The sequence below is a fragment of the Tauraco erythrolophus genome, chromosome 5 (genome assembly GCF_009769465.1).
Source record: "Tauraco erythrolophus isolate bTauEry1 chromosome 5, bTauEry1.pri, whole genome shotgun sequence".
In the NCBI taxonomy this organism is placed as follows: Eukaryota; Metazoa; Chordata; class Aves; order Musophagiformes; family Musophagidae; genus Tauraco; species Tauraco erythrolophus.
Genome location: NC_141469.1, coordinates 48,321,210 through 48,344,127, shown reverse-complemented (window position 1 = coordinate 48,344,127; position 22,918 = coordinate 48,321,210). Strand labels below are relative to the sequence as shown.

The 22,918-nt window shown below is 38.6% G+C and overlaps 1 protein-coding gene across 1 annotated transcript in view; it reads left to right on the top strand.

Moving 5' to 3' along the window:
* The window catches only part of ATP8A1 (ATPase phospholipid transporting 8A1), a 98,709-nt gene that overhangs the window by 61,582 nt on the left and 14,209 nt on the right, over window positions 1-22,918 (top strand). The window contains exons 22-26 of the mRNA XM_086612539.1: window positions 18-140; window positions 2,612-2,690; window positions 6,731-6,792; window positions 15,233-15,289; window positions 15,772-15,879. Of these exons, the coding sequence (XP_086468665.1) occupies window positions 18-140; window positions 2,612-2,690; window positions 6,731-6,792; window positions 15,233-15,289; window positions 15,772-15,879 (429 nt within the window). The remainder of the gene's footprint in view (window positions 1-17; window positions 141-2,611; window positions 2,691-6,730; window positions 6,793-15,232; window positions 15,290-15,771; window positions 15,880-22,918) is intronic.

Sequence of the window (22,918 nt, the reverse complement as noted above, 5' to 3'; positions counted from 1 at the left end):
TTTAATTCATCTACTAGATGTTTACAGCAATGCCTCCACTAACTCTTGGAATATTTGAGAGATCCTGCCGAAAAGAAAACATGCTGAAATATCCTGAGTTATACAAGACTTCCCAAAATGCACTGGACTTCAATACTAAGGTAGATTTTTTTAAAAAATCAAATATAATTAAAGCAGAAATTATTAGGAATTCAGTATAGTTATCCTTTTTGTTCTATGCTGCTCATAATTTAAAATGGAGGGAATTTCCAGTTTCCAGTTGTCCACTTGTCTGTGGGTGGTGCAAATCATAGTTATCCATTTTTAGCAAGTACGGAAATGGACAGCAAGCATTTTATTTTTTTCAGCCCTGATTTTCTTTTTTCTCTGCTGGTAATAAAGCTGTCTTCTATAGGCAGAAGTGATTAGACCTCTCTGTTGCTGGGCTATATGTATTTGTACTGTTATATGGAAATGGATTACTGAAGCCTGTGGAGAAGTGTTGCAGAGGACAATGAGAACTGTCATTGGATTTGTAGAGGGAGGGACTTGGTACTATTCTTTGTCAATTTGGAGTTGTGATTTTATGGTTTAATTTTGAGTTTTGGGGAAAAAATACTCAGACAGTTAAGAATGTGTCAAAGTGGATCAAAAGGAACCTGAGGCTACTTTTGGTGGGAGGCAGATGACGTTCATCTTGGAGAGACTAGCACAAGAAGTAGTAAAAGAATGTAGGACTCTTTAATATATAAAATATACACCATTTCTACAGATTTGTCCATAAGTAATCTCTTTTAAAAAACTGAATGAAACTTTTTCCTGAACCTGCATTTTCATGAACACCATGATGTTTGTAAGAGATCCTTGTGATTTTATTTTATTTTTCTAAATATAACTGGGAAACTTCAAGCAATGTCATTGTTGAACTTGGGGATGTTTTCAGTCTTTCATTCAATTAACAACGCCTACATGTGATGGTCTGTAGTAGTTGTGCAGAGCTGATACAGCATACTTAACTCTTGTGTCAGTGCCACTTGTGCTGTAAAAATGGAGTACCCCTATCTATATAGAATTATTTGTCTCAAGTTTCACTGAAGTGTATGAGATTTTTCTCCTTCTTTGTCACTTCATCCCTTCACCCACAAATACAAACCTGAAAGTTGTGAAGAAACTAGGGAAAATAGTTTCTTCTGTCACTGTGAATGCTTTACAAATATCAGACTTTTCATGGTCTGTTAATGTGGACACTTTTGTGTTGTGATAGTTTTAATAAGTTATGTAAGTCATGAGTTACAATTGTTGGATTTTTGTGTTTTTAAATAAGTCTGTAATATTTTTATTATTGCACAGATGTATTATTGACTTCATTGGAAATTCTGTGGCTATTCCTATACAACACTTACTATGAGTAAACGTCTACAAGCTTCCCAGCTACAAAATTCCCATCTATATAAGTTGAATAGTTGGTTTTAAAGATTTGGAAACATTACTGCCTTGAATGTTGATGCAGATGTTTGTTATGGTAAAAGGGATCAAAGGTTATGAGGTCATGACAGAGGTTAAAGGATTAGCATGTGACAATAAGAATTGGTCAGGAAAATGGAAAAGTAGAACTAATTTTTCTTGCACCCACCTGTGCTTTCTGTCAAATAAAAACTTCTGGTAATGACATAGCAAGAAGGAGAGACAAAGGTTAATGAGTAGCACAAGTTCAAATGTGCAAAGTATTGGAGTGTAAATTGGATCATATAACCTAGTGTAGTTGTATAATCTAACAAAAGACTTTCAGACACGGTGGAAAATGTTGTGAGGCAGGCAACTTAATTTCAATTGTTTGAACATCTTAACACTCATAATGCACATCAGGTAGTTACCATAAAGGCTATGATTGTCAAAAGCATTATTAATGAATAAACACGATTGCTATCCTGAAGGAAATGAGTTACGTATTTTTGATTAAGTCTCTTTAGGTACAATATATTATGGAAAGCATCAGTAGTTTGTTTATCCTTAAACTTAATACAGGTCTTTTCAGAAGGCATATTTTAAAAATGAAAACAAGTTTGAAAGTAAAATTTGAATTATTTAGCAAATACATTAAAGGAAGTTTAATATGATGAAGCTATGCACTTCAAGAATGGAGCACATAAGAGGAAATCTAAGGAAGATACTTTCATTTGTCCTTATTTAATTCCTTTGTATGTGAAAATATGTAGGCAGGTATATGTAAAATTCAGGTTTTGATTGTTCTACTATCCAAATTTCTTATTACACAAAATGTAAATTATAAAAGCTAGAGTCCTTTTTAGTTCCCTACTTAGAATGTAGCAATTGTTCCAATTGTCTGGTTTAGTTTAATTTTTCTGATGATATTCCCATATGTATACATTTTAATTTACCTTCTGATTTGAAATTAAAAGGAGATAATGCACACTTTTTTTTCAAAACAAAAATAAACAAATGACCCATGAAGAGCTAAGAAGCAGAAAGTGCCTGTCAGTTATATTACTTCACAGTGGTGGCCTGACAGAAACACATTTTGTGAATCTAACACACAGATAAAAAGAAAGGTCAGGGTTCACAGAGCTAGTTTATTGCAAATGGTTCTCATGGATTTTCTGTTTTCCCTTAGGTTTTCTGGGTTCATTGTTTAAATGGCCTCTTCCACTCAGTCATTCTGTTTTGGTTTCCACTGAAAGCCCTCCAGCATGGTAAGTATTATGAAAAATAAAAATACAAATGTTGAAGGGTGTAAAATATCTAGATACCTTCTTTTTTCCTAGGAAAGCTTTATAAATACTAACAGTTTAATCTGATTAAATTTCAAGTTACCATTTCTAGACCTAGAGTAGGTGCAGTATATTTAAAATATTTTATTTAAAATGTCTTTAAAAGTAGGAGTAATATTATGTACATATGCATAAATCTATATAAATCTCAAACAAGATGGAGAAAAAGAAATTGCTATTTAATAATGCTGCTTTTTTTTATATATATAATCCACTACCATGGTAAATACCTGCAAGAGCCTAAATCACTACTGTCCCTTGCATTGTCTCTTACATATTGTACGCTTTCATTGCCAATTTATGTATCTCCTCTCATATTACTTCGAGGGCATACTAACTCATTAGTTTACATCTATGTGAGTAGGCTTGTGACAGAGGAAACTGGGACAGTTCAGTCCTGTCACTCTTCCAGTTCAACTGTTGTAGATACACCTGAGTTGCAGAAGGAAACGGGACAGTTGGGAGGAAATCTGTATTAATTAGAGGAAACTCGAAAGCACTGCTTCCAGTTTGTGGGAATCTTTGTGTGTATGAGAGCTCTTATAGGAGTGGGGATTTGTTTTGCCTCCATTTTGTTGGGGGGAAAAAAAAGTGTATACAGCTTTTCTGTAAAATTAGTAGTCTTCTCAGTTTCTCTGATATCAACAGGCAGTCTGCCCTGGCACAGGGGACAGAAATATTCTCATGGACATTTTGGAACTGTTGAGGCTAGATTGTGAGACAGTCACAGCGGCTTGCGCCTGAAAAGGGGAAGACTTCCTGCAGAGTATTTTAGACTCAGTGACTTCTGATGGGTAAAGGGAAGTAGGTAGCAGCCTGTTTTCCCTGGAAGGCCACTGGATGTGAGTTCATTGTTTTGCATTGGAGAGGTTTAGATGGCCCAGGAGGAAAGAAGTCCCAACAGGTCAATGCATGCTCTAAAACCACAACCTCAAATCCAAACCAAAATTCCTGTTCAAAGCTGTAGCCAACCCATGTGAGAGATTTATGTATTACATGATGTAGAAGTGTTCAATGAGTATAAGTGGTGATGCAGAATAGAGTTCATGTGTGAATTCACTTGCACGAGCACTTGGGAGCACTGTAATGGAGGCCTCCTCAGCTCGCAGCTCCTGGGCTAGAACTGACATGCTAGCAAGTGGCCTCCATAAGTCTGAACAAATTGCCTTCTGTTTTCCTCTTTCTTTCCTAGAGAAAGGCCAAGTGAGCAAGGGAAGCAGGATTGGGACCTGGGCATTGCATACGTGGTGGGGGGTATAACCAGTGCCTGCTCTGGGTCTGGTAGTGCACAGAGTACTGCATGAAGGGGAAATGAGTGCAGGGTGGGCGCTGCTGTTAATTAAACCTCTGATGGCTGTGCATGTACAGAGGAAAGGGAAATAATGCTGTTAGTTTCCTAGGAAGAAATTGATGAGTGCCAGAGAGATCCACCACAGAGAGAAACTTCAGAGAACAGATCTCAGCCTCCATGTTCTGTTAGCAAAGAAGAGATGTGAGGCATTGGGCAATCTAGTGTAGTGGAGGGTGTCCCTGCCCATGGCAGGGGGGTTGGAACTAGATGATCTTTGAGGTCCCTTGCAACCCAAACCGTTCTATGATTCTATGCTGGAGGATCCTGAGGCATAAAAGGCATGGGAAGAATGGAAGATAGCTCAGCTTTGTGCATAAGAGTGCAAAGTCCCAGCACTCTGACTGATGGGAACATACTTAGCTGCCTGCTTATTCCTCTGTTTTATCCTCATTATGCTCTTTACTGCTAGGTACGTATTGTTAAGCAGCAGAGTGCATGTTTGAGCAGGTATTTAGTAGAACGTTGAAAATCAAATCTTGAAGATGATGAAAATCTTCTCAGAGCTTACAGCTATCCTTTTCTTTGAGCCTTTTCTCCTGTGTACTTTTGAGTCTCCCTTGTCCACCTCTTTCTTGTCTGTAAGTGGAAAATTTCAAACTGTATGCATTGTGGTAGAGTCTACCAAGAAATAGACGATCAGAGAATAGCTATGGATTTGTTAAGAATTGTTTGTCAGAATTTGCTCTATGAGACCTAACCATTGTACAGTACACAAAACTAGGGTCTTTGCACTCTATGTACTGTCATGTGGATATGGAAAGTGACAAGAACATAAGTCTTCACAGAAGCTTCTTCTGATGCAACTTTTTCAACATAACAGTAAATGGCAGAAGCCAAGCTTATAAGTCCAAGTAAATTCACCAACTGCTCCCTCTTTTGTGTAACCTTTGAAAGGACTCATGGTCTCAGCTTTGTTTTCAGGCTTCCAGAGCTCTTGTAGTCCTTTGTGGTGTGCCAGTTTGTCCAGGGAGAAGGTTAAATTGAGGAACTGCCAGGAATGCAACCAGTATCACTAGAGCTAAGGAGGCAGCCATTGTGAGCTCCTCATCTTGGAATGGGAGAGGGCTAGGTTAAGAAGAACTGTTTGCAAGTATTTTTATTCTGACTTTTTGTGTGAACTTTAATCTGCTGTCTCTTCCAGAATATCAATAATAGATTTTTTTTTTCTGTGATAAACTGGCCTCGCAAGTCCTGAAGAGCTTTCAGAAAGGAGCACTCTTCATCCACAACTAAAACAAATTTCATTTCAAGCATGTGTAAAGGTGATATGAAGGCTGGAAAAACACTCAACACAGATATGAAAGTATACTTAATTAGCAGCATTTAATATACCTTATGCTAGCTGAGGATAGTGGGAAAATAAGTGTTTTCAACTGCAGACTGTTTTTATCAGCTTGTCACCTTCCTCTTGCCAGCCCAATCAGAGGAGTTTTAAACTCATCCCCACCCCCCAAAAAAAAGGAACCCAAACACCTTTATTCTTCACTTTCTCCAACACAGTTTTTTAAAAGCATCCTTCCTTATGCTCTTTCATCATTAATTGGAGTTCTTTTTGGGTTTTGGATTTTTTTTTTGGCTTGTACTTTTATCTTTCCTTACTACATGCAGAGTATTTTGATATCTCATTATATGTTGGCAGTAAAAAGCAATATCACAGTGATTAGAACCTCTACAGCAGAGTGTGTGTTATGCTTTAGTTGCAGTATACGAACAATCTTCAGTGCTAAAAGCATTTCTAAACTGAACACTTAAAAATTTAGCAAACTCAGTACTTATAATTGAGAATGAGGAATTCCCTCTGGATAGTTCAGTTGTATGTTGTCCCATATCTGCCAAGAACTTTCACAGAACTGGGATCGGAAAAACCTGTGCTCTAGCAGTAGTCATAAAATAAGTTCTGTTAAATAAGCATAAATGCACTGCTTCAGAATTCTGAAATTAAGAAACACAGTAGATGTGATTTTTATGCAAACACATCTCTTTAGGGCACTAACTCTTTGCATAAATGCTGTGCATATATCCCTATGTGCAAAATGGGTGTGTATTTATATGAATCCACAGATTTGAGTTAGGTAAATTTTGAAAATGTTTTTAATAACAAGCATCTCAAGAATTAAAACTGAGTATATTCTGTATTTTTACTTAAACTGAATCTCGCAATTATGGATAAGAGCAAAGATAAGTTTCTATACCGAAAATATCCATAATCAGTGAAAATCTGACTCTAAGCTTTCTGTTTACTTATATGTTACAATCAATGTACACTACAGCTATTCTATTTCATACTTTTCTGAAGGTAAGATACTGTATCTCTGAACTTAAAAGTCACTCTAATTATTACTGAATACAATAGTACTGATATTGGTATATGATGTTACAAAAAACTACTGTTTCTATTGTCATTCCTGAAGACACTGAAAGTTTTAAAGCACTAAAAATTCTAAAAATCGTAGATCTCTACTGTTCAATACTGTTCAAGGTGAAATCTGCTGTTACTACCTTGTAGGCAGTGTTACCAAAAATCTCTTTTGTACCAAAAATGAGATTTTTAGATATATTTAAATATCCACTATATCTGTCTAAGTGTTTTTATCACTGTTTCCTTCTCCAGGTACTGTATTCGGCAATGGTAAAACTTCAGATTACCTGCTCCTGGGGAACACTGTATACACTGTAAGTCTTGCTACAGCTATCTGGTACTTTATCAGCTGACTATCTGTATTTGCTCTATCTTTAACTCGTAAAGAGATGTGGGTTTATTATTGTTTATAGTTCTCAGTGTAGAAGATTTGATTCATTGTAGTGCCTTAAGAATAAGAAATGACACGTGAAGGACTCTGAGAAGCTTTGGAGTGCATTGCGCATTCTAATGCCAGTTTTTAAAACAAAGCAGTTTAATAAAGATGCAGAAGATACATCTGTCCTTTACCAAAAAACATCTATTTTTTAAATAATGGGAATCGTAATTCCCTAACTATCATGTTCATTAATTTAAGGTAAGTTTCTGCATTGGAGACACCTCAGGTTATTGAATATGGAACTGGTTTGTGGACTTGTGAAGACCCAGTTCTGTTCTCCCTCTTAATTTATCGTGGGGCCTTGAAAGAGGGATAGAGCCACATGGAACTAAGGTTCATGGGATGCCTCTTTAGAAACAACCAAACTGCCAGAATTACACCTGACTCACACCTAACAATAGACTTCTATTACACTCATAGATATTAGTCACTATTGTTTTTTTTTCTTTTAACCTTTTATCTCCTTGACTAAATTTGTGAAGCTAAGTACCTGTTTTTCACTTGCTGGGTATCAATGTTTCCCAATAGATGAGAGTTTTCCAAGATCTCTCTTAGAAGCAAAATTAGACTTGAGCTTACTCTCTGTTCTTCAGCGTTAACAGTTCAATTAATTCTTCAACTTCCTGTTGTTGGCAGATACAAAAAAGAAATTAATTCTTCTTTCAAAATAAGGAGACTGTAATACAAATACAAATTCACATCAAAATCAATTTCCTTAGGGAATAGGGAAACATCATAACTGAAATAAAAGGGAAGTATTCTTGAATTCGTTGTTGACTGTAGCTGTGTTCTCAAAGGACAACACCTATGGATGAGATAACATTTCGTATAGAGTTCTCTGGTCAGCTGTCATGGTTTAGGCCCAGCCGGCAACTAAGCACCACGCGGCCACTCGCCCACTCCTTCCCCCTGGCGGAATGGGCAGGAGAAAATATAATGACAGTCTCGAGGATCAAGACAATGACAGGGAGGGATTGCTCACCAGTTACGGTCACAGGCAAAACAGACTTGACTTGGGGAAAAAATCAAGTTAATTTGTTACCAATCACATCAGAGTAGGATAATGAGAAATAAAACCAAATCTTAAAAACACCTTCCCCTCACCTGTCCCTTCTTCCCAGGCTCAACTTTGCTCCCGATTCCTCTCTCTCCTCCCCTCCGGCAGCACAGGGGGACAGGGAATGGGGGTTTTGGTCAGTTCATCACACATTGTCTCTGCTGCTCCTTCCTCCTCAGGGGAGAACTCCTCACACTCTTCCCCTGCTCCAACACGGCGTCCCTCCCATGGGAGATAGTCCTTCACAAGCGTTTCCGACATGAGTCCTTCCCACGGGCTGCAGCTCTTCGCGAACTGTTCCAGCACAGATCCCTTCCACGGGGTGCAGTCCTTCAGGAACTTCCCATGGAGTCGCAGCCTTCTTCATGTGCAACCACCCGCTCTGGCGTGGTGTCCCTCACGGGCTGCGGGTGGATCCCTGCTCCACCGTTAATCTCCACAGGCTGCAGGGGAACAGCCTGCCATCTCACCACAGGCTGCAGGGGAATCTCGGCTCCGGTACCTGGAGCACCTCTTCCCCCTCCATCTTCACAGACCTTGGCGTCTGCAGAGTTGTTTCTCTCCCATCCCACCCCTCTCAAGTCTTGATTTAGGGGGATGAAGGCCCTTGGCCAATGTCACCAGACTGTGGGGAACCACTCCTGGTCCCAAGGCCGTGCACGGGCTGGAAAACGCCCAAGTGACCTGCGGAAGCCCACCCCACCACCCGGCCAGGGGCAGCCCAGCACGGACAGCCGGCCGCACGGGAGCTGGGGGCCAGGCCCACGCCCCCTCCCCCCACTGCAGGTTCTGCCCCAGTTTTTTTTCTTTATTCCTTCTTAAATATGTTATCCTGGAGGCACTGTCACCATCACTGACTGACTCAGCCCTAATAAACTGAAGTTTATTTCTCTACACTTCCCTTTCCCTGTTCTGAAAGGCAACCACAGCATGTTTTGTCAGTAGTCGCATATGATCATGCAATCTATCATGTAATGAACTGATCTCCATTAGGAATGGATGGAATATCCTGGGTAAGTGATTCCTGTGCAAGTCTTAATATATTTAAGATGTAAGGTCACAGTCATTGTCCTAGCTCAGTCCTGACAGAAGCAGTTCAGCTGACACAGGTGTATTTGTATTATGATCTCATAACACTGAGCAGTGTTTAGGAGTCAGTCATTTATCTGAATGTCTCTGCTTTCCCCAGTATTGATAAATACTTCACAAGAGTTACCTACCAGAACCACCAGTTGTTCTAAGTGAAATAGGTTCTTCTCGGGAGGGGTTTTCTGCACTGAGTTTTCACTCTATCTACAAATGTTTCATTGTTTACTGTACTTAGAAGTTGCAACTTTTCTCAGTTCAGCTGAAGTTTATTTTATGAACTATATGTATGTATACATGAGTTGCATAACTTCACCTATCCTAGCACCTAAGCCAAGTTTTCTGATAGCATCTCCCTTTCTTTGATTGCTCTAAAAGTATCCTTTGTATTGGCCATCATTTTGTAGAGAGAGTTAGCACTGTGCACTGTTAAACCCAATCATTGAACATACTGCCGAAGTTCATTCCTGAAGTGATCTCAGAACTTGCTATCCTGTCATTCTGTTCTGTGCTTCCTTCCAAAAGCCGAGCTTGGCACCAGGAGAAAACAAGTTCCAATATTTGAGGGACTTTCAAAATTGGGGTGGGGGAGATTTTTTTGAAGACGGTAAAAAAAATCTGTGCATGCGAAGTGATGTGCACAGACAGTTGTCAGTCATTGTCTGGAAATATCAAAATCATAAGGCTAAGGTACTTCTCATTCTTCCCACTGCTCTTAATCTTTTTTCAGGAAATCTACAATCATTACTTGTGCAAAAATCAGTAGCAAAGGGATTCAGAGATTAATACAGTTTCTTTGGATCCACAAAGTCAGGAACGTGCACTGATTCATATCATGTCCTGGAATTATTTCTTCAAACACAAATTTCAAATAGAAGTAGAGTGCCATGAAAATATTTGTACAACCATTCTTGAGAGGTCTTTTTAAAAAACCTCAGTGCTTTATACAGAATACCAGTTTGATTTCTTGTTTCCTGGGTAGGATTCAGTGAGCTATTGTTAGTTTGGATCAAGGGGAGGAGGGAGCAATAAAGCCCAAAGTCTTCAGTAAGCTGCTGTGCGTAGTTGGTAACTTTGTTAGGGGAATCAGTTAAGATGCAAGGAGGATTCACATAGTCTGTGTCTCCTTCTATAGAAATCTGCGATGTTTCTTTTGTGTACACATTTTGTCTATGCAATGAGAATTCTTGATCTGATCCTAAAGAAGGATGTTTTCTTTTCTTAAAACTAGCTCAGAAGTAGAGAGCAAGTGTACCAGATGAGAAATATTTTTTTTTTGCCATAATTTGTTTTTTTTTCACTCATCCAAATATAGCACCAGAACTGGATAGACTAAGTAATTATAACACTCATCATGATCCTTAATTTTCTTCTAATTAGATTTCACACATGTTTTAGATAATGGAATTGTGGTGCTGTGATTTTTTTTGTCTTTAATAATGCAGCAGTTGTTGAAATAGGAGATTCCAGAATTAAAAACATAAACTTCCAGATAGGCTGAAAGGTTTCTGGCAGGATTTGTATCCTTCTGTGCACTATAGTGAAAGAATTGGCAAATATATTTAACCAGTTATTTTCAGCTTCTGATTGAAGTAAATTTCTTCTGAGCTTCTGAGGCTCCTTGAAGTTCAACCACAGACAAACTCACTTGCATCATTGCTGCCAACCTGGTCAACAAAATAGAGTTTAAACTATAGCTGTTACAGTTGGACCTTTGTCTTTGTGACTCAGTTTTTCAGCCTCATGTTCTTCATATTGTACATAAAGTTAAACATGTAATACATGTTCACACATGAGTTACAAAATGTAGTAACTATTTCTTTGCTAAATAGAAAATTTGTTTGTGTGAATTTCAAAGGAAAGAGATAAACAGTTCTTCTGAATTTACTAGTCCTTGCTATGGGATTATAAACTTTTTACTACTGCTCATCTCTAAACTGAAATGGAGTATGTCCTATAGGACAATAAAATGATGTTTTCAGACACTGCTCCATAAAAAGAGTAAAGATAAGAAAAGAGTAAAGATGAGAGGGAAAAATGAAAATGACATCACAGATACATTCAACGTGTTATTTTGTATGCAGAACATAGGCTGCCGACATTTAACTCTCTGGCTTTTCAGGGTTTGGCAAAGGTGATTCATTTACGAACAAAGTACTGATGTAGTAAACAAAACTTTTTTTTTTTCCTTTAATTTAGACTAGTGTAAGCTTGATCAACTGCAAGTTTTCAGCCCAGCATCTAGATCTTCTAAATCTGTCTTCATGTAGAAAGTAGTAGTCATCCTCTCTATAACTAGAGAGTATGCCACCTCTACTGAAGTGGACGACGTTTTTCGTAAACCTTTCTGTGTGATGAAAATATCATAGATAAAGAAGCTAATGACTGAGTAAGAGCCAGACTTGCAGAATTCCAGGAGGCAATGGAAATGTTTAAGACCTCTAATACAAAAGAAGAGTTTTCCAAATCAAATGAGTGGAGATTATTAATGGAAACTAATAATAATTAGTGTTCTATTACTAGCTCATTACTGGGGTGTATCTTCAAATCTTCTAGTGGCATTTTACTGTGGTCATTTCAAAGGAGCACTTGAACTTTAGATCTAAGCGCACACACTTACAAAAAAAGAGGAGAAATACAGCTAGCTCTGTTCTAAAATAATTACACTTTGGGACTGCTGAGAGTTCTACATTTTTCGGGGAGCAGATTCTGTTAAAGCAGAAGGACTCTTCCATAGCTTCTGCAGGTCCATAGAAATTATTACCTTCTGCTTTACAAGCTTTGTTTGGATCTTATTACACAGCTAGGTGCATTGAGACACACAGTACTTCGTTGAGTATTATTCATAGAACAGAATCATAAAATAGCTTGGGTTGGAAGAGACCTTTACAGGTCATCTATTCCAACCCCACAGCAGTAAGCAGGGACATCTTAAACTAGAAGAGGATGCTCAGAGCCCTGTACAACCTGACCCTGAATGTTTCCAGGGATGAGGCATCTACTGCCTCTCTGTGAGGGGCAACCTGTCTCAATTTTACCACCCTCATTGTAAAAAATTTCTTCCTTATATCTAGTCTAAATCTACCCTTTCAGTTTAAAGCCATTGTCCCTTGTCCTATCACTACGTGCCCTTGTAAAAAGTCCCACTCCATCTTTCTTATAGGCTCTCTTCAGGTACTGGAAGGCTGCTAGAAGGTCTCTCCAGAGCCTTCTCCAGGCTGAACAACCCCAACTCTTTCAGCCTGTCTCCAGAGGAGATGTGTTCCATCCCCCTGATCATTTTTGTGGCCCTCCTCTGGACTCTCTGACAGATCCATATCTTTCCTGTGCTGAGGACTCCAGAGCTGAATGCAGTACTGCAGGTGGGGTCTCATGAGAGCAGAGTAGAGGGGCAGAATCACCTCCCTCGACCTGCTGGCCACGCTTCTTTTGCTGCAGCCCAGGATACAGTTGGCTTTCTGGGCTGCTAGCGTACATTGCTGGCTCATGTTCAGCTTTTCATCCACCCGTACTCTGAAGTTCTTCTCCACAAGGCTGTTTGCAATCCTTCCATCCTCCAGCCTGTATTGATACTGGGAATTGCCCTGACTCAGGTACAAGACCTTGCACTTGGCTTTGTTGAACCTCATGAGCTTCACACAGACACACTTCTGGAGCTTGTCCAGGTCGCACTGGATGGCATCCTGTCCCTCAGGAATGTCAACTCCACCATTGAGCTTGGTGTTGTCTGCAAACTTGCTGAAGGTGCACTCAATCCTGCCATCTATGTCATTGATGAAGATATTAAACAGTACTGGTCCCAATATGAACCCCTGAGGGACACCACTTGTCACTGACCTCCATCTGGACATTGTGCCACTGACCACTATCCTCTGGATGCAACTATCCAACCAATTCGTCATCTGCTGAACAGTCTACCCATCAAATCCATATCTCTCCAATTTATAGAGAAGGATGTTATGGGGGACTATGTCAAAGGCCTTACAGAAGTCTAGATAGACGACATCAGTAGCTCTTTCCTTGTCCACTGATGTAGTCGTTCGATCATAGAAGGCCGCTAGGTTGGTTAGGCAGACTTACCTTTGGTGAAGCCATGCTGGCTGTCTCAAATCACCTCTCTGTCCTCCATGTGCTTTAGCATAGCTTCTAGGAGGATCTGTTCCACGATCTTCCCAGGCACAGAGGTGAGGCTGATAGGTTGGTAGCTCCCAGGGTCCTCCTTTCTACCCTTTTTAAAAATGAGTGCAATGTTTCCCATTTTCCATTCACCAGGGACTTCAGCTGACTGCCATGACTTTTGAAATATCATGGAGAATGGTTTGGCAACTACATCAGCCAATTGCTTAAGGGCTCTGGGATGCATCTCGTCAGGTCCCATAGACTTCCATATGTTCAAGTTCCTCCAGTGGTCACAAACCTGATCTTCTCTTACAGTGGGAGGGACTTTGCTCCCCCAGTCCCTGCCTTGAGGTCCATCCACTCAAGAGGTGTGGGAAGAGAGGTTACCCGTGAAGACTGAGGCAGAAATGCTGTTGAGTACCTCAGCATTCTCCTCACCCATTTTAACCAGTTTACAGTCTTACTCATCACGGAGAGTACACTTTCTTTGGCCTCTCTTTTCTGATTGACATACCTGTAGAAGCCCTTATTATTATTCTTTGCATCCGTCCACACCTTGGCCTCACTGACCCCATCGCTATACAACTGGGCAGCATCCCTATACTCTTCTCAGGATACCTATTCCACTGTCTGTACATTTCCTTCTTGTCCTTTAGTTTGTCCAGCAGGTCTCAACTCAGCCATGCTGATTTCTTGCCTTCCTTGCCTGATACCTTACACCTGGGTATCAAGAGCTGTTACACTCTGTAGAAATCATCCTTAAAGATCTGCCGGCTCTGTTCTGCTCCCTTGTCCCTGAGAGGAGTTTCCCTGGGGGTCCTATTAGCTAGTTCCTTGAACAGCTGGAAGTTTGCTTTTCTAAAATTTAGAGTCCAGACTTTACTCTTTGCCTGACCCATATCCCTTAGGACTGCGAACTTCACCAGCGCATGATCACTGCAACCCAGGCTGCCTCCAGTCTTGACGTCAGGGATTAGCTCATTTGCATTTGTGACCATCAGGTCCAGTATCGCATCCCCTCTGATAAGGCTATTACCTGGCTTAAGAAGTTGTCCTCGATGCACTCCAGGAGTCTCCTGGATTGCCTACAGCTCAACATGCTACTTTTCCAGCAGATGTTGGGGTGGTTGAAGTCCCCCAGCAGGACGAGAGCCTACGAGCGCAGTGCCTCCTGTAGCTGGAGTAAAGAAGGATTCATCAATAGGCTCCCCTTGTTTGAGTGGCCTGTAGTGGACACCAACCACAAGGTTCACTTTGTTGCCTCGATCTCTAATTCTTACTCATAAGCTTTCAATCTGTTTTTGGCTATTCTTCAGAGACAGCTCTTCACAATCTATCCATTTCTTGACGTAGAGGGCAGGTCCTCCACCCCTCCATCCTCACCTGTCCCTTCTGAACAGCCTGTAGCCATTGATAGCTGCACTCCAACCATGGGATTCATCCCACCAGGTTTCAGTAATGGCAACTAGGTCATAGCTTTTTTGCAGTACAATGGCTTCCACCTCCTCCTGTTTGTTGCCCATGCTACATGCACTGGTGTAGAGGCACTTCAGCTGGGCTATTGGCCATGTGACCTTCTTAGAGGAACACCCCTTAATTCCTTTGAGGTATTTCACGAGTGTTTCCCTGTTGGCCCCTGTTACCTCAGGAGCCCCTGGTTCATCTCCATAACACTTTGAGTGTGCTCCAGTGTAGCCAGTGCATCTCAGAGCAACAGGCTGAGGGCCCTCACTAGCACTCTGTCCTCTAACCTTGGTGTGTGTCATCCCACAGCTTGCCACAGGCAAGCCTGGTATTATTCCCCTCCCCTTTCAAGTCTAGTTTAAAGCTCTTATTAAGGAAAATCACATTAGGCTTTGTTATTATTAAGGAAATCACATTTAAATTGAAGAGATTTATTATCCTTTTCCTTATTTCATTTTGCAAGTAAACATGAACTATGAAAATCATTAAACTTTTTCTTCTGTTCTCCTGAAAGTTTAACGAAACTAATCAATTCTGTACGTTAAGTAAGATTTGCACATTAAATAAGAATCCTCTCTCTCTTTTCAAGTTTGTGGTTCTAACTGTGTGTTTGAAGGCTGGATTAGAGACCTCATATTGGACTTTGGTAAGCAAACGTCTTTACCATATTCTCGAATGTTCTATGAAATATGATGGATGAATAATTGTATTATTTTCTTCTTATTTATTGTATTACACCCTTACAGTTTGTCAGTCCACCCCACAGTATCAAACTAAACTGTGATTACTGCGCATATCCACATACAAAAAATAATGCTTAATATTGAAAAGGTGGACATTGGGATAAGTCTTAAAGTAATCTTTAAACTAGAAAAATCACATTACTCTGAACTGATTGTAATTGAACTAAATTGGCTTAAAGTGCAGTAATATTGCTGCTGAAAGTATCATCTTTCTTGAAGAAAGAGCTTACTGAAGTAGCGGAATTAGATTACTACAAGGCATTGAAATTTCATCCAATGTACCAGAATTGCATTGCAAAATACTAAGTAGCAGAGATCTTTTTTTATGTCATAATACATCTCTGATGATTGTTCTGTTTTCTTTTTTTGTTTGTTTTTTTAACAGTTCAGCCATATAGCTATTTGGGGCAGCATAGCGCTTTGGGTAGTGTTTTTTGGAATCTACTCTTCTTTGTGGCCAGTCATTCCGATGGCACCTGATATGTCAGGAGAGGTAAAAATATATTTTAACTAATATCTAAATGTGTGCAAAGAATATTGTTTCACTCTTTAGTACAGGCCTAATCTTTATCGGATCCTTCTGCTGAGTAGACTTGCAGAAGCGAGGATTGCTTCTTTTATACCTTCAATGTGGTAGTCATGTTATTTAAAATAGAATGAATGATTTTTACTCTTGTGAAAATGGAACTCGACTAACAGACTGTGACTATGTGGTCTAGTGAGGAAGAATAGACAGGTAAGCTGGTTTGCAGCCCCTTAGTAAGTTTTAATTTTCTAAAGAGAAGTCTTAGCAAATTCTTAAGCACAATTCCAGTGCTTATTTGGCTGGAGGTTTTTTTATAATTAGGTAGCACAAGTAGTGCATAGGTTAAGGCTGTTTTTTCATCTTCAATTTTACAAATTTGCTAAATACTTAAAACCGTAAAATGCCTCCAAAAATTTGAGATGCCATAACATTTCATGAGCAGCTGCTTGTCACACACCCATTTCCTTTTCAATTAATGTGCTGCTTGGAATGCATTATTGTACTGTATCTTTAACCTTTTGACAGTAATTACTGGTTTCTCTTTCATTTATTATTTCATTTGTGTAAATCTGCTCTGAATATTGCAAATAGGACTGAATCCATAAAAGATGCTTAATTGCTGCCTGTGCTGATCTAATTGAGACTTCAGTCCCAAATTCTCAAAACCATTCACTTCCAAAAACATCTGAAGTTTAGTATTAATTTCCCAGACACTAATTTCTGCTTCTGGGCATTGCCAGTACCTCCTCAGCTGAGAAGTTCAGTGTGCAGTCTCAGTGGGAATAATAAACTGAGAATACCTGCTTGTTTCAGAAAGATGCTCTTCTAATGGTTTTGAATAAATCGAGCCTTGCACGAGTAAAAGAGTGAGTGCCTTTAAATCCACCTCAGCAATTTAAAAACTCATGCAGAATGTGAGAAATTCAGGTGAATCTGTCTCACTCACTTGGAGGTAATTCAGACCCACAAATCTCACCTCCTACATATAAGGAGTTATGGGAAAAACAGTATATAGGCATTTATTTAACTACTACACTTTAATGGAAAGCACAAGGAATTAAATACTTGGACACCTAAATAAAAATAAATTTGAAATTATGTAGTTTCTTGCTGCTTTTCCTCTCTATTATAACCTCTTACCCATGTATATATGTAGGTTTTATGCATTGCCATGTTGCCTCCACTACTCAAAATTAATTATTTATGTTATTCTAGATTAATGTAATCGAAGCTATCAATTGCTTCAATGCTACTTCAGCATTTTTCTTCGTATACACTATATTTTATAGAAGAAATAGAATCTTTTGGGTTGGTTTTAGAGATTTTATAAAAACTTTATACATTGTTCTTTAAGACAGAAGAACTTTCATAGTAATAAAAACAGTAGGAGCAGCAGGGTCTTTATAGTTGGCATGACATAAAGGTGGCTACTTCACTCTTGAAATAACTTAATATTTTACTTAGTACATATTCAGTCTCTGAAGTTGTGAGCAAAAGGTGTTTTTGAAGTGAATGTAATTCCTACAAACTTGGAAAAACAGTTTGTAAAGAGATGTAGCTGTCAACAAAAATAAATACTCTTGGGGTTTGAATTCAAGATGACACTAGTAGTCAGACTTGTGAACCCAAATTAATTTATTTGTTGTGATAAAACTGTATCTGTACTTGAAATGGATAGTCTTATTTTGTTAGTGTGTTTGCTTATGCATGTATGTGTATATAGTAGCTTTAGATGTGTGTATGGGCATGCAGTTGTTTGGGGGGCTGTTGTTGGTTGAGGTTGGTTTTAGTTTCTTTCTAAGAATATAGTTCAAAGTCTGTAACATCAGAATAAAGTCTCCTAAATATCTCATAGACCAAAAGAGCTTATTTTAAAAGCTCTGGTCTAGCTTTTTGAGCTGTACTCAGTGTGGCTGAAAGTCCAGTCAACAAATACTACGACTCAGATTGGAAGCAGGATTTTTGTATGCTCTCCTGGAAGCCCCTTCACTGACCAGGTGATCTCTGGCAGGGCAGAATTCACTGGGTTTCTCTGAAGCAAGTCCAGGCCTTCCATAAGTATTCGAACTAAAAGATTCACAAATTTAACTGTGGAAAAGATTGTGGTGGAGTAGAAACAAATCCATATGGACATCTCTGTTTGCCTGTGCAAATACTGCATGTCTAATTTCTTCAAATGTGCGAGTCAGATTTGAAAACTTCATCCAAGTACATTTGGCAGAAATTAAATGAGCAAGTCAAAAACTGACCTCTACTTCTGTAGTTTTTTGTCTTGTTTTGCCTTGGCCTGATCTGATAAATTATGCTGAAGGGGATTTTCATATTTGGTTTGGGGTGGGTTTTTTTTCAAATGTGTTCATTAAAACTGCCTCTTTTTTAATAAATTGTAGATTTATAAGAAGATTTTACTAACTATACTCTTTATAAAGTTTAAATATATTGTTACCAGCTCTGAGGAGCTGAAAGAGGAGAGTTCTACCTTGGTAGGTTTATAGTCTTACCAATCAGTATTCTTGATACCATATTCATTCAACCATGCAGTCCTAACTAGATGGGTATCTGTTTTCTACAAACATCTGTTTCATGGCTTCTTTTAGACAGAGAAGAACCTACTGAAACACTCTAATAAGGATTCTATCTAACTTCTTTGTATTAATGTTATTAAAATATTATGCTGCTTATTGCTGATTCTGTTCCAAGAAAAAATACTAATGCTCTTGAAGCGGAGCGAAAAAGCATATGGAGCTGATGGAACGCTCATTCATTGGATGCAGAGGAAAGGTTTCATCTAAATATTTTGAAACTTGAATTTTTCATCCGTTCCTATAGAATATCTGTACAGCTCAGATTAATGTGTTTAAATGGAGAGTACAAGCTAAGGCATCAAGAAAAAAAATAAGAGTTGTAAAACTAGAAATGAGTCTGTTCATGCTGCATTGGAGCACTGAAGCCAGCAGCCCAAAGTTAAATCATAAGAGTTGTTGGTTTGTGTTCATCTCTTAGCATCAAAGCATCACCTGATGACTTACTGAACAAAGAAGCAAGTATGTGACATATTTTTGCAACTTTTCCCTACTTTTTGCACTATTTTTTCCATTGTTTTTTGTATCATTCCAATTGTAGAGAAGATAATTAAAGTTAGCATTTACATGTATGTTGCTGTATGTTAGTAATACAGAAGGAAAGATTGTAGAATGCTGTCCTCTAAAAGAAAATACAGTGAAATGAAAAATGATGACTTTCTGACAGTGCCAGCAGTTTTGTTCATTGTCTAGGCCACTACTCCCCTTTCTTTAATGTGTTCCTAATACTGTAATCAAGTGTACTTTTCTTTCTCTTTTGCTCTGAGTTTTCCAAAAAAAGCCAAACAAAGGCCCCCTTTGATCCAAAATGCCCTGATGGTCTAGAATGCTGAGGCAGTTCTGGCATGAAGACCTTTATTTTCTGGTCTTCAGAGTTTGCTACTCCCACACTGGGCCAACTCATCCCAACTGTACAGTACTGTTCCTCAAAGTGTGGGAACTGGGCGGTTCTCCATGTTACAGTGCTCTTGAGTCCTATAAATAGTGGTAACTAAGTTGCCAAATACGAAGTGCACCAGAAGAGTTGAAAGGTGGCTTCTGGCTCAGAGAAGCAGAGGTATCCTGCCACAAGTGTTCTCCTGATATCATAACTGGTAGTTATATAGCTGATTTCTGTTAGAGATTGGTAACAGGCATGTGGCTGAAACGTTTCTTTAGTAAGATTCTGACAAAACCTTAGAATCAACATTCACACAAGAAACCAGTTACATTTTGTTAACCTTAAAACAGTTTCTATTCCAGTTTTAAAAAACAAGTCCCTAGTGAAGAAAACTTTATTCATTTTTCCTGATTGATGATGTGCAGATGAAAACTGTTAGTTCATCATTGTCTTTCTGCAGACACAGCCTAGAAGGAAAAATGGACAAAAAATGTAAGAGAAACAATGGGATTTATGAAGCAGAAGAAAACAGATAGATAGACTGTAAAATTGAAGAATGTTATGTGATAAAAAAGAGTGATAACCTGAGTAGTTAATTATAACTGAACTGGCTAGTTCAGGTACTGTAGCAGACCAGGTTTAAGTTATGAGTCTTTTATTATTCTGAAACAAGACTAAGAAACTTTATCATGAAGTTATTATTTACTTTAATATTATTTTTACTTGTACTTTAGACTCATTCATTTAAAAAATTTTCTTCTTGAGTTCATTCTAAGAATTAGGGCATATATTCTTCTAGTCTCAAACACAGATCCTAAAATGCTAGGAATTCAAGCTTTATCTGCTTGTAGCAAAGTGTTAAAATACGTTTTCTACCAGGAGGATTTTGGTAGCACTAGCAAAACAATAATTTCTGTTGGAGGGAACTTGATGCGCAGTGTGTAAGAGGGAAATACAGAAAACATCTCAAAAGTTTTCAGTGATTTTATAACAACTTTGCAGTCTCAACATAGTCTTTATTACATTACAATGTTTATCTATAGTAATGTTTATTCCTGCATTTGTTGTCTGGCAGTACTGTGTAGTGTGGAAGCATTTGAACAAACAGCTTTACAGGTTATTTTCTTAATATTTTGCCTGTAAAGATTGTTCTTTTAAGTATAGATGCATAAGAAAGGAGGAAAAAAAAAAAAAAGAAACTTCTTTGCAGACATTTTTTGTTTAACACTGTTACGAAGAAGTGGATCATAGCACAGGACAGGTCTTTTGACCCATTACATGAAACAAGCTCCATTTAATTTCAAAAAAGGTACCACTAAAGACTAGAACATTTTCATTGCAGACCTGACTAAATCAACTGCTTGGATCTCTTTCTCTACTACACTGATAGAACTGAAGTTGATACATTTATGTGTAACATTAACAAAGACAGTAAATGAAGTATACTTAAATTTTTTTTTTTTAACAAATTATAGTATTTTCTCTGTTTAAACCACAAATAGTTTGCATAAATATCTAAAAGTAAACATCAAGTCTCTTCATATTTGATGAGGTATTTCCTTTGTAGATGTAATTTTTTTTTAAATGCATTTTAAATCTGTGATCCACTGAATTACCAGGAGACATTTCCTGTTGTCTGTGTTTTGTACACCCACTTGAAAGAAACAAATGATGCTGCGATTAAATTGTTATGTTTTAACATCTATGTAGTTATTTTGCAATAGTTATATTAACTAATGCAGTTTGTGTAACTTACATCACCCTAATAAGAGTAGCTACCATTCATATGTCAGTAGACTATAAAGCTGCTCAAACTTTTCCGTTAATGCCTCCATCCTTGCAATACAAAAAGCTACTTTTCTTTTTAATGTGACTTTAAAAAAGCAGACTGATTTTTAAAATTATAAAATAGATACATTTCTAGGCTGATACGGTTATCCCTTTCTTGAATAATTATGGTTGTGATTTGAGTTGAAAACCAAATTGGAGAGGAGGGAAAAGTAAACCAACCAGTTGTAATTTCATACTAGTACAACTCCTGACTCTTTCGGGTTTGTTACTGTTGTGTGCTCTGAGTTGTTAGGCCTTTTTTTATACACTTACCTGATAAATTAAAGTTATCTTAAAATTATAACACTTACTGGAATAAGAAGTATGACATTGAGATTAAAAGCAGAAGTTCAGTATGCAGAACTTTTTAATTTATTGTGGTACTGTAGATAATGCGCTGTAAAGTTCTCCACAGCACCATCTGTTTCTGCTCTGTCTGACCCAGGGGATCTCTAAAACTACTGACGGAAATTGAAGTTGAGGAACAAGCATGTATTTTACAGAATTTTAGATCGTTTGATTGAGGTTTGCAGAATCTTTGTGAAAAACAATAATATTCCTTGTTGGATGATTTAGCTGCACCGTGTAGGAAAAATGTATTAGATTATACTACATTAACAGTATTAGTTCCTTAAATACTGCTTCCCTCTGTATTATTGCACATAACCTGCTTATGTAGAATTGGGCTTTTTAAAATACAACCTTTAATCCCCTCTACAGATTTTTTTTTTTACCCACACAAAAAAAAAGTCAAACTTTTTAAAAATGTAGCTTTCCAGATACTTCAGTCTCTAATGAACAGGTCTTCTCTGGGGAGATGTTTGTCTAAAGTCTAAACTGAAAGGGAGAATTTCTTTCAGTCTAATAGAGAGCAAAGCCAGCATTCAGACTAGTATACAATCATAGAATGGTTGAGGTTGGAATGGACCTCTGAAGGTCATCTGGTCCAACCCTCCCAACACCTAGAGAAAGTTGCCCAGGACCATGTCCAGACAGCTTTTGAATAATCGCCAGGTATGAAGACTCCACAGCCTCCCTGGACAACCTGTGTCAGTGTTCAGTCACCCTCACAGAAAAAAGTTGTTTCCTGATGTTCAGGTGGAGCCCCCTGTGTTTCAGTTTGTGCTCATTTCCGCTTGTCCTGTCACAGGCCACCGCTGGAAATAGCCTGGATTCATCATCTTTACACCATCCCTTCAGGAATCTGTTTCCATTGATAAGATTCCCTCTGAGCCTTCTTTTCTCTAGTCTACATAGTCCCAACTCTCTCAGTCTTTCCTTTTGCAGGAGAAATGCTTTAGGCCCTTCATCATCTTCATTGCCCTTTGTTGGACTCTCTCCAGTATGTCCATGTCTCTTGTACTGGGAAGCCCAGAACTGGACACTTCTCCAGGTGTGACCTCATCAGTGCTGAGTAGAAGGGACCTCCTTCAACTTCTGTTGGCAATATTTTATCTAATGAAGCTGAGAATGCCATTCACCTTCTTTGCCGCACGGGCATATTGCTGGCTCACGTTCAACCTGTTGTTCACCAGGACCCCCAAGTGCTTTTCTGCCAAGCTGCTTCCCAGCTGAGAGACCTCCAGCATATATTGGTGCATGGAGTTGTTCCCCGCCAGGTGCAGAACTTTGCACTTCTCCCTATTCAACTGCATAAGGTTCCTGTCAGCCCATTTCTCCAGCCTGTTGAGGTCTCTCTGGATGGCAACATGAC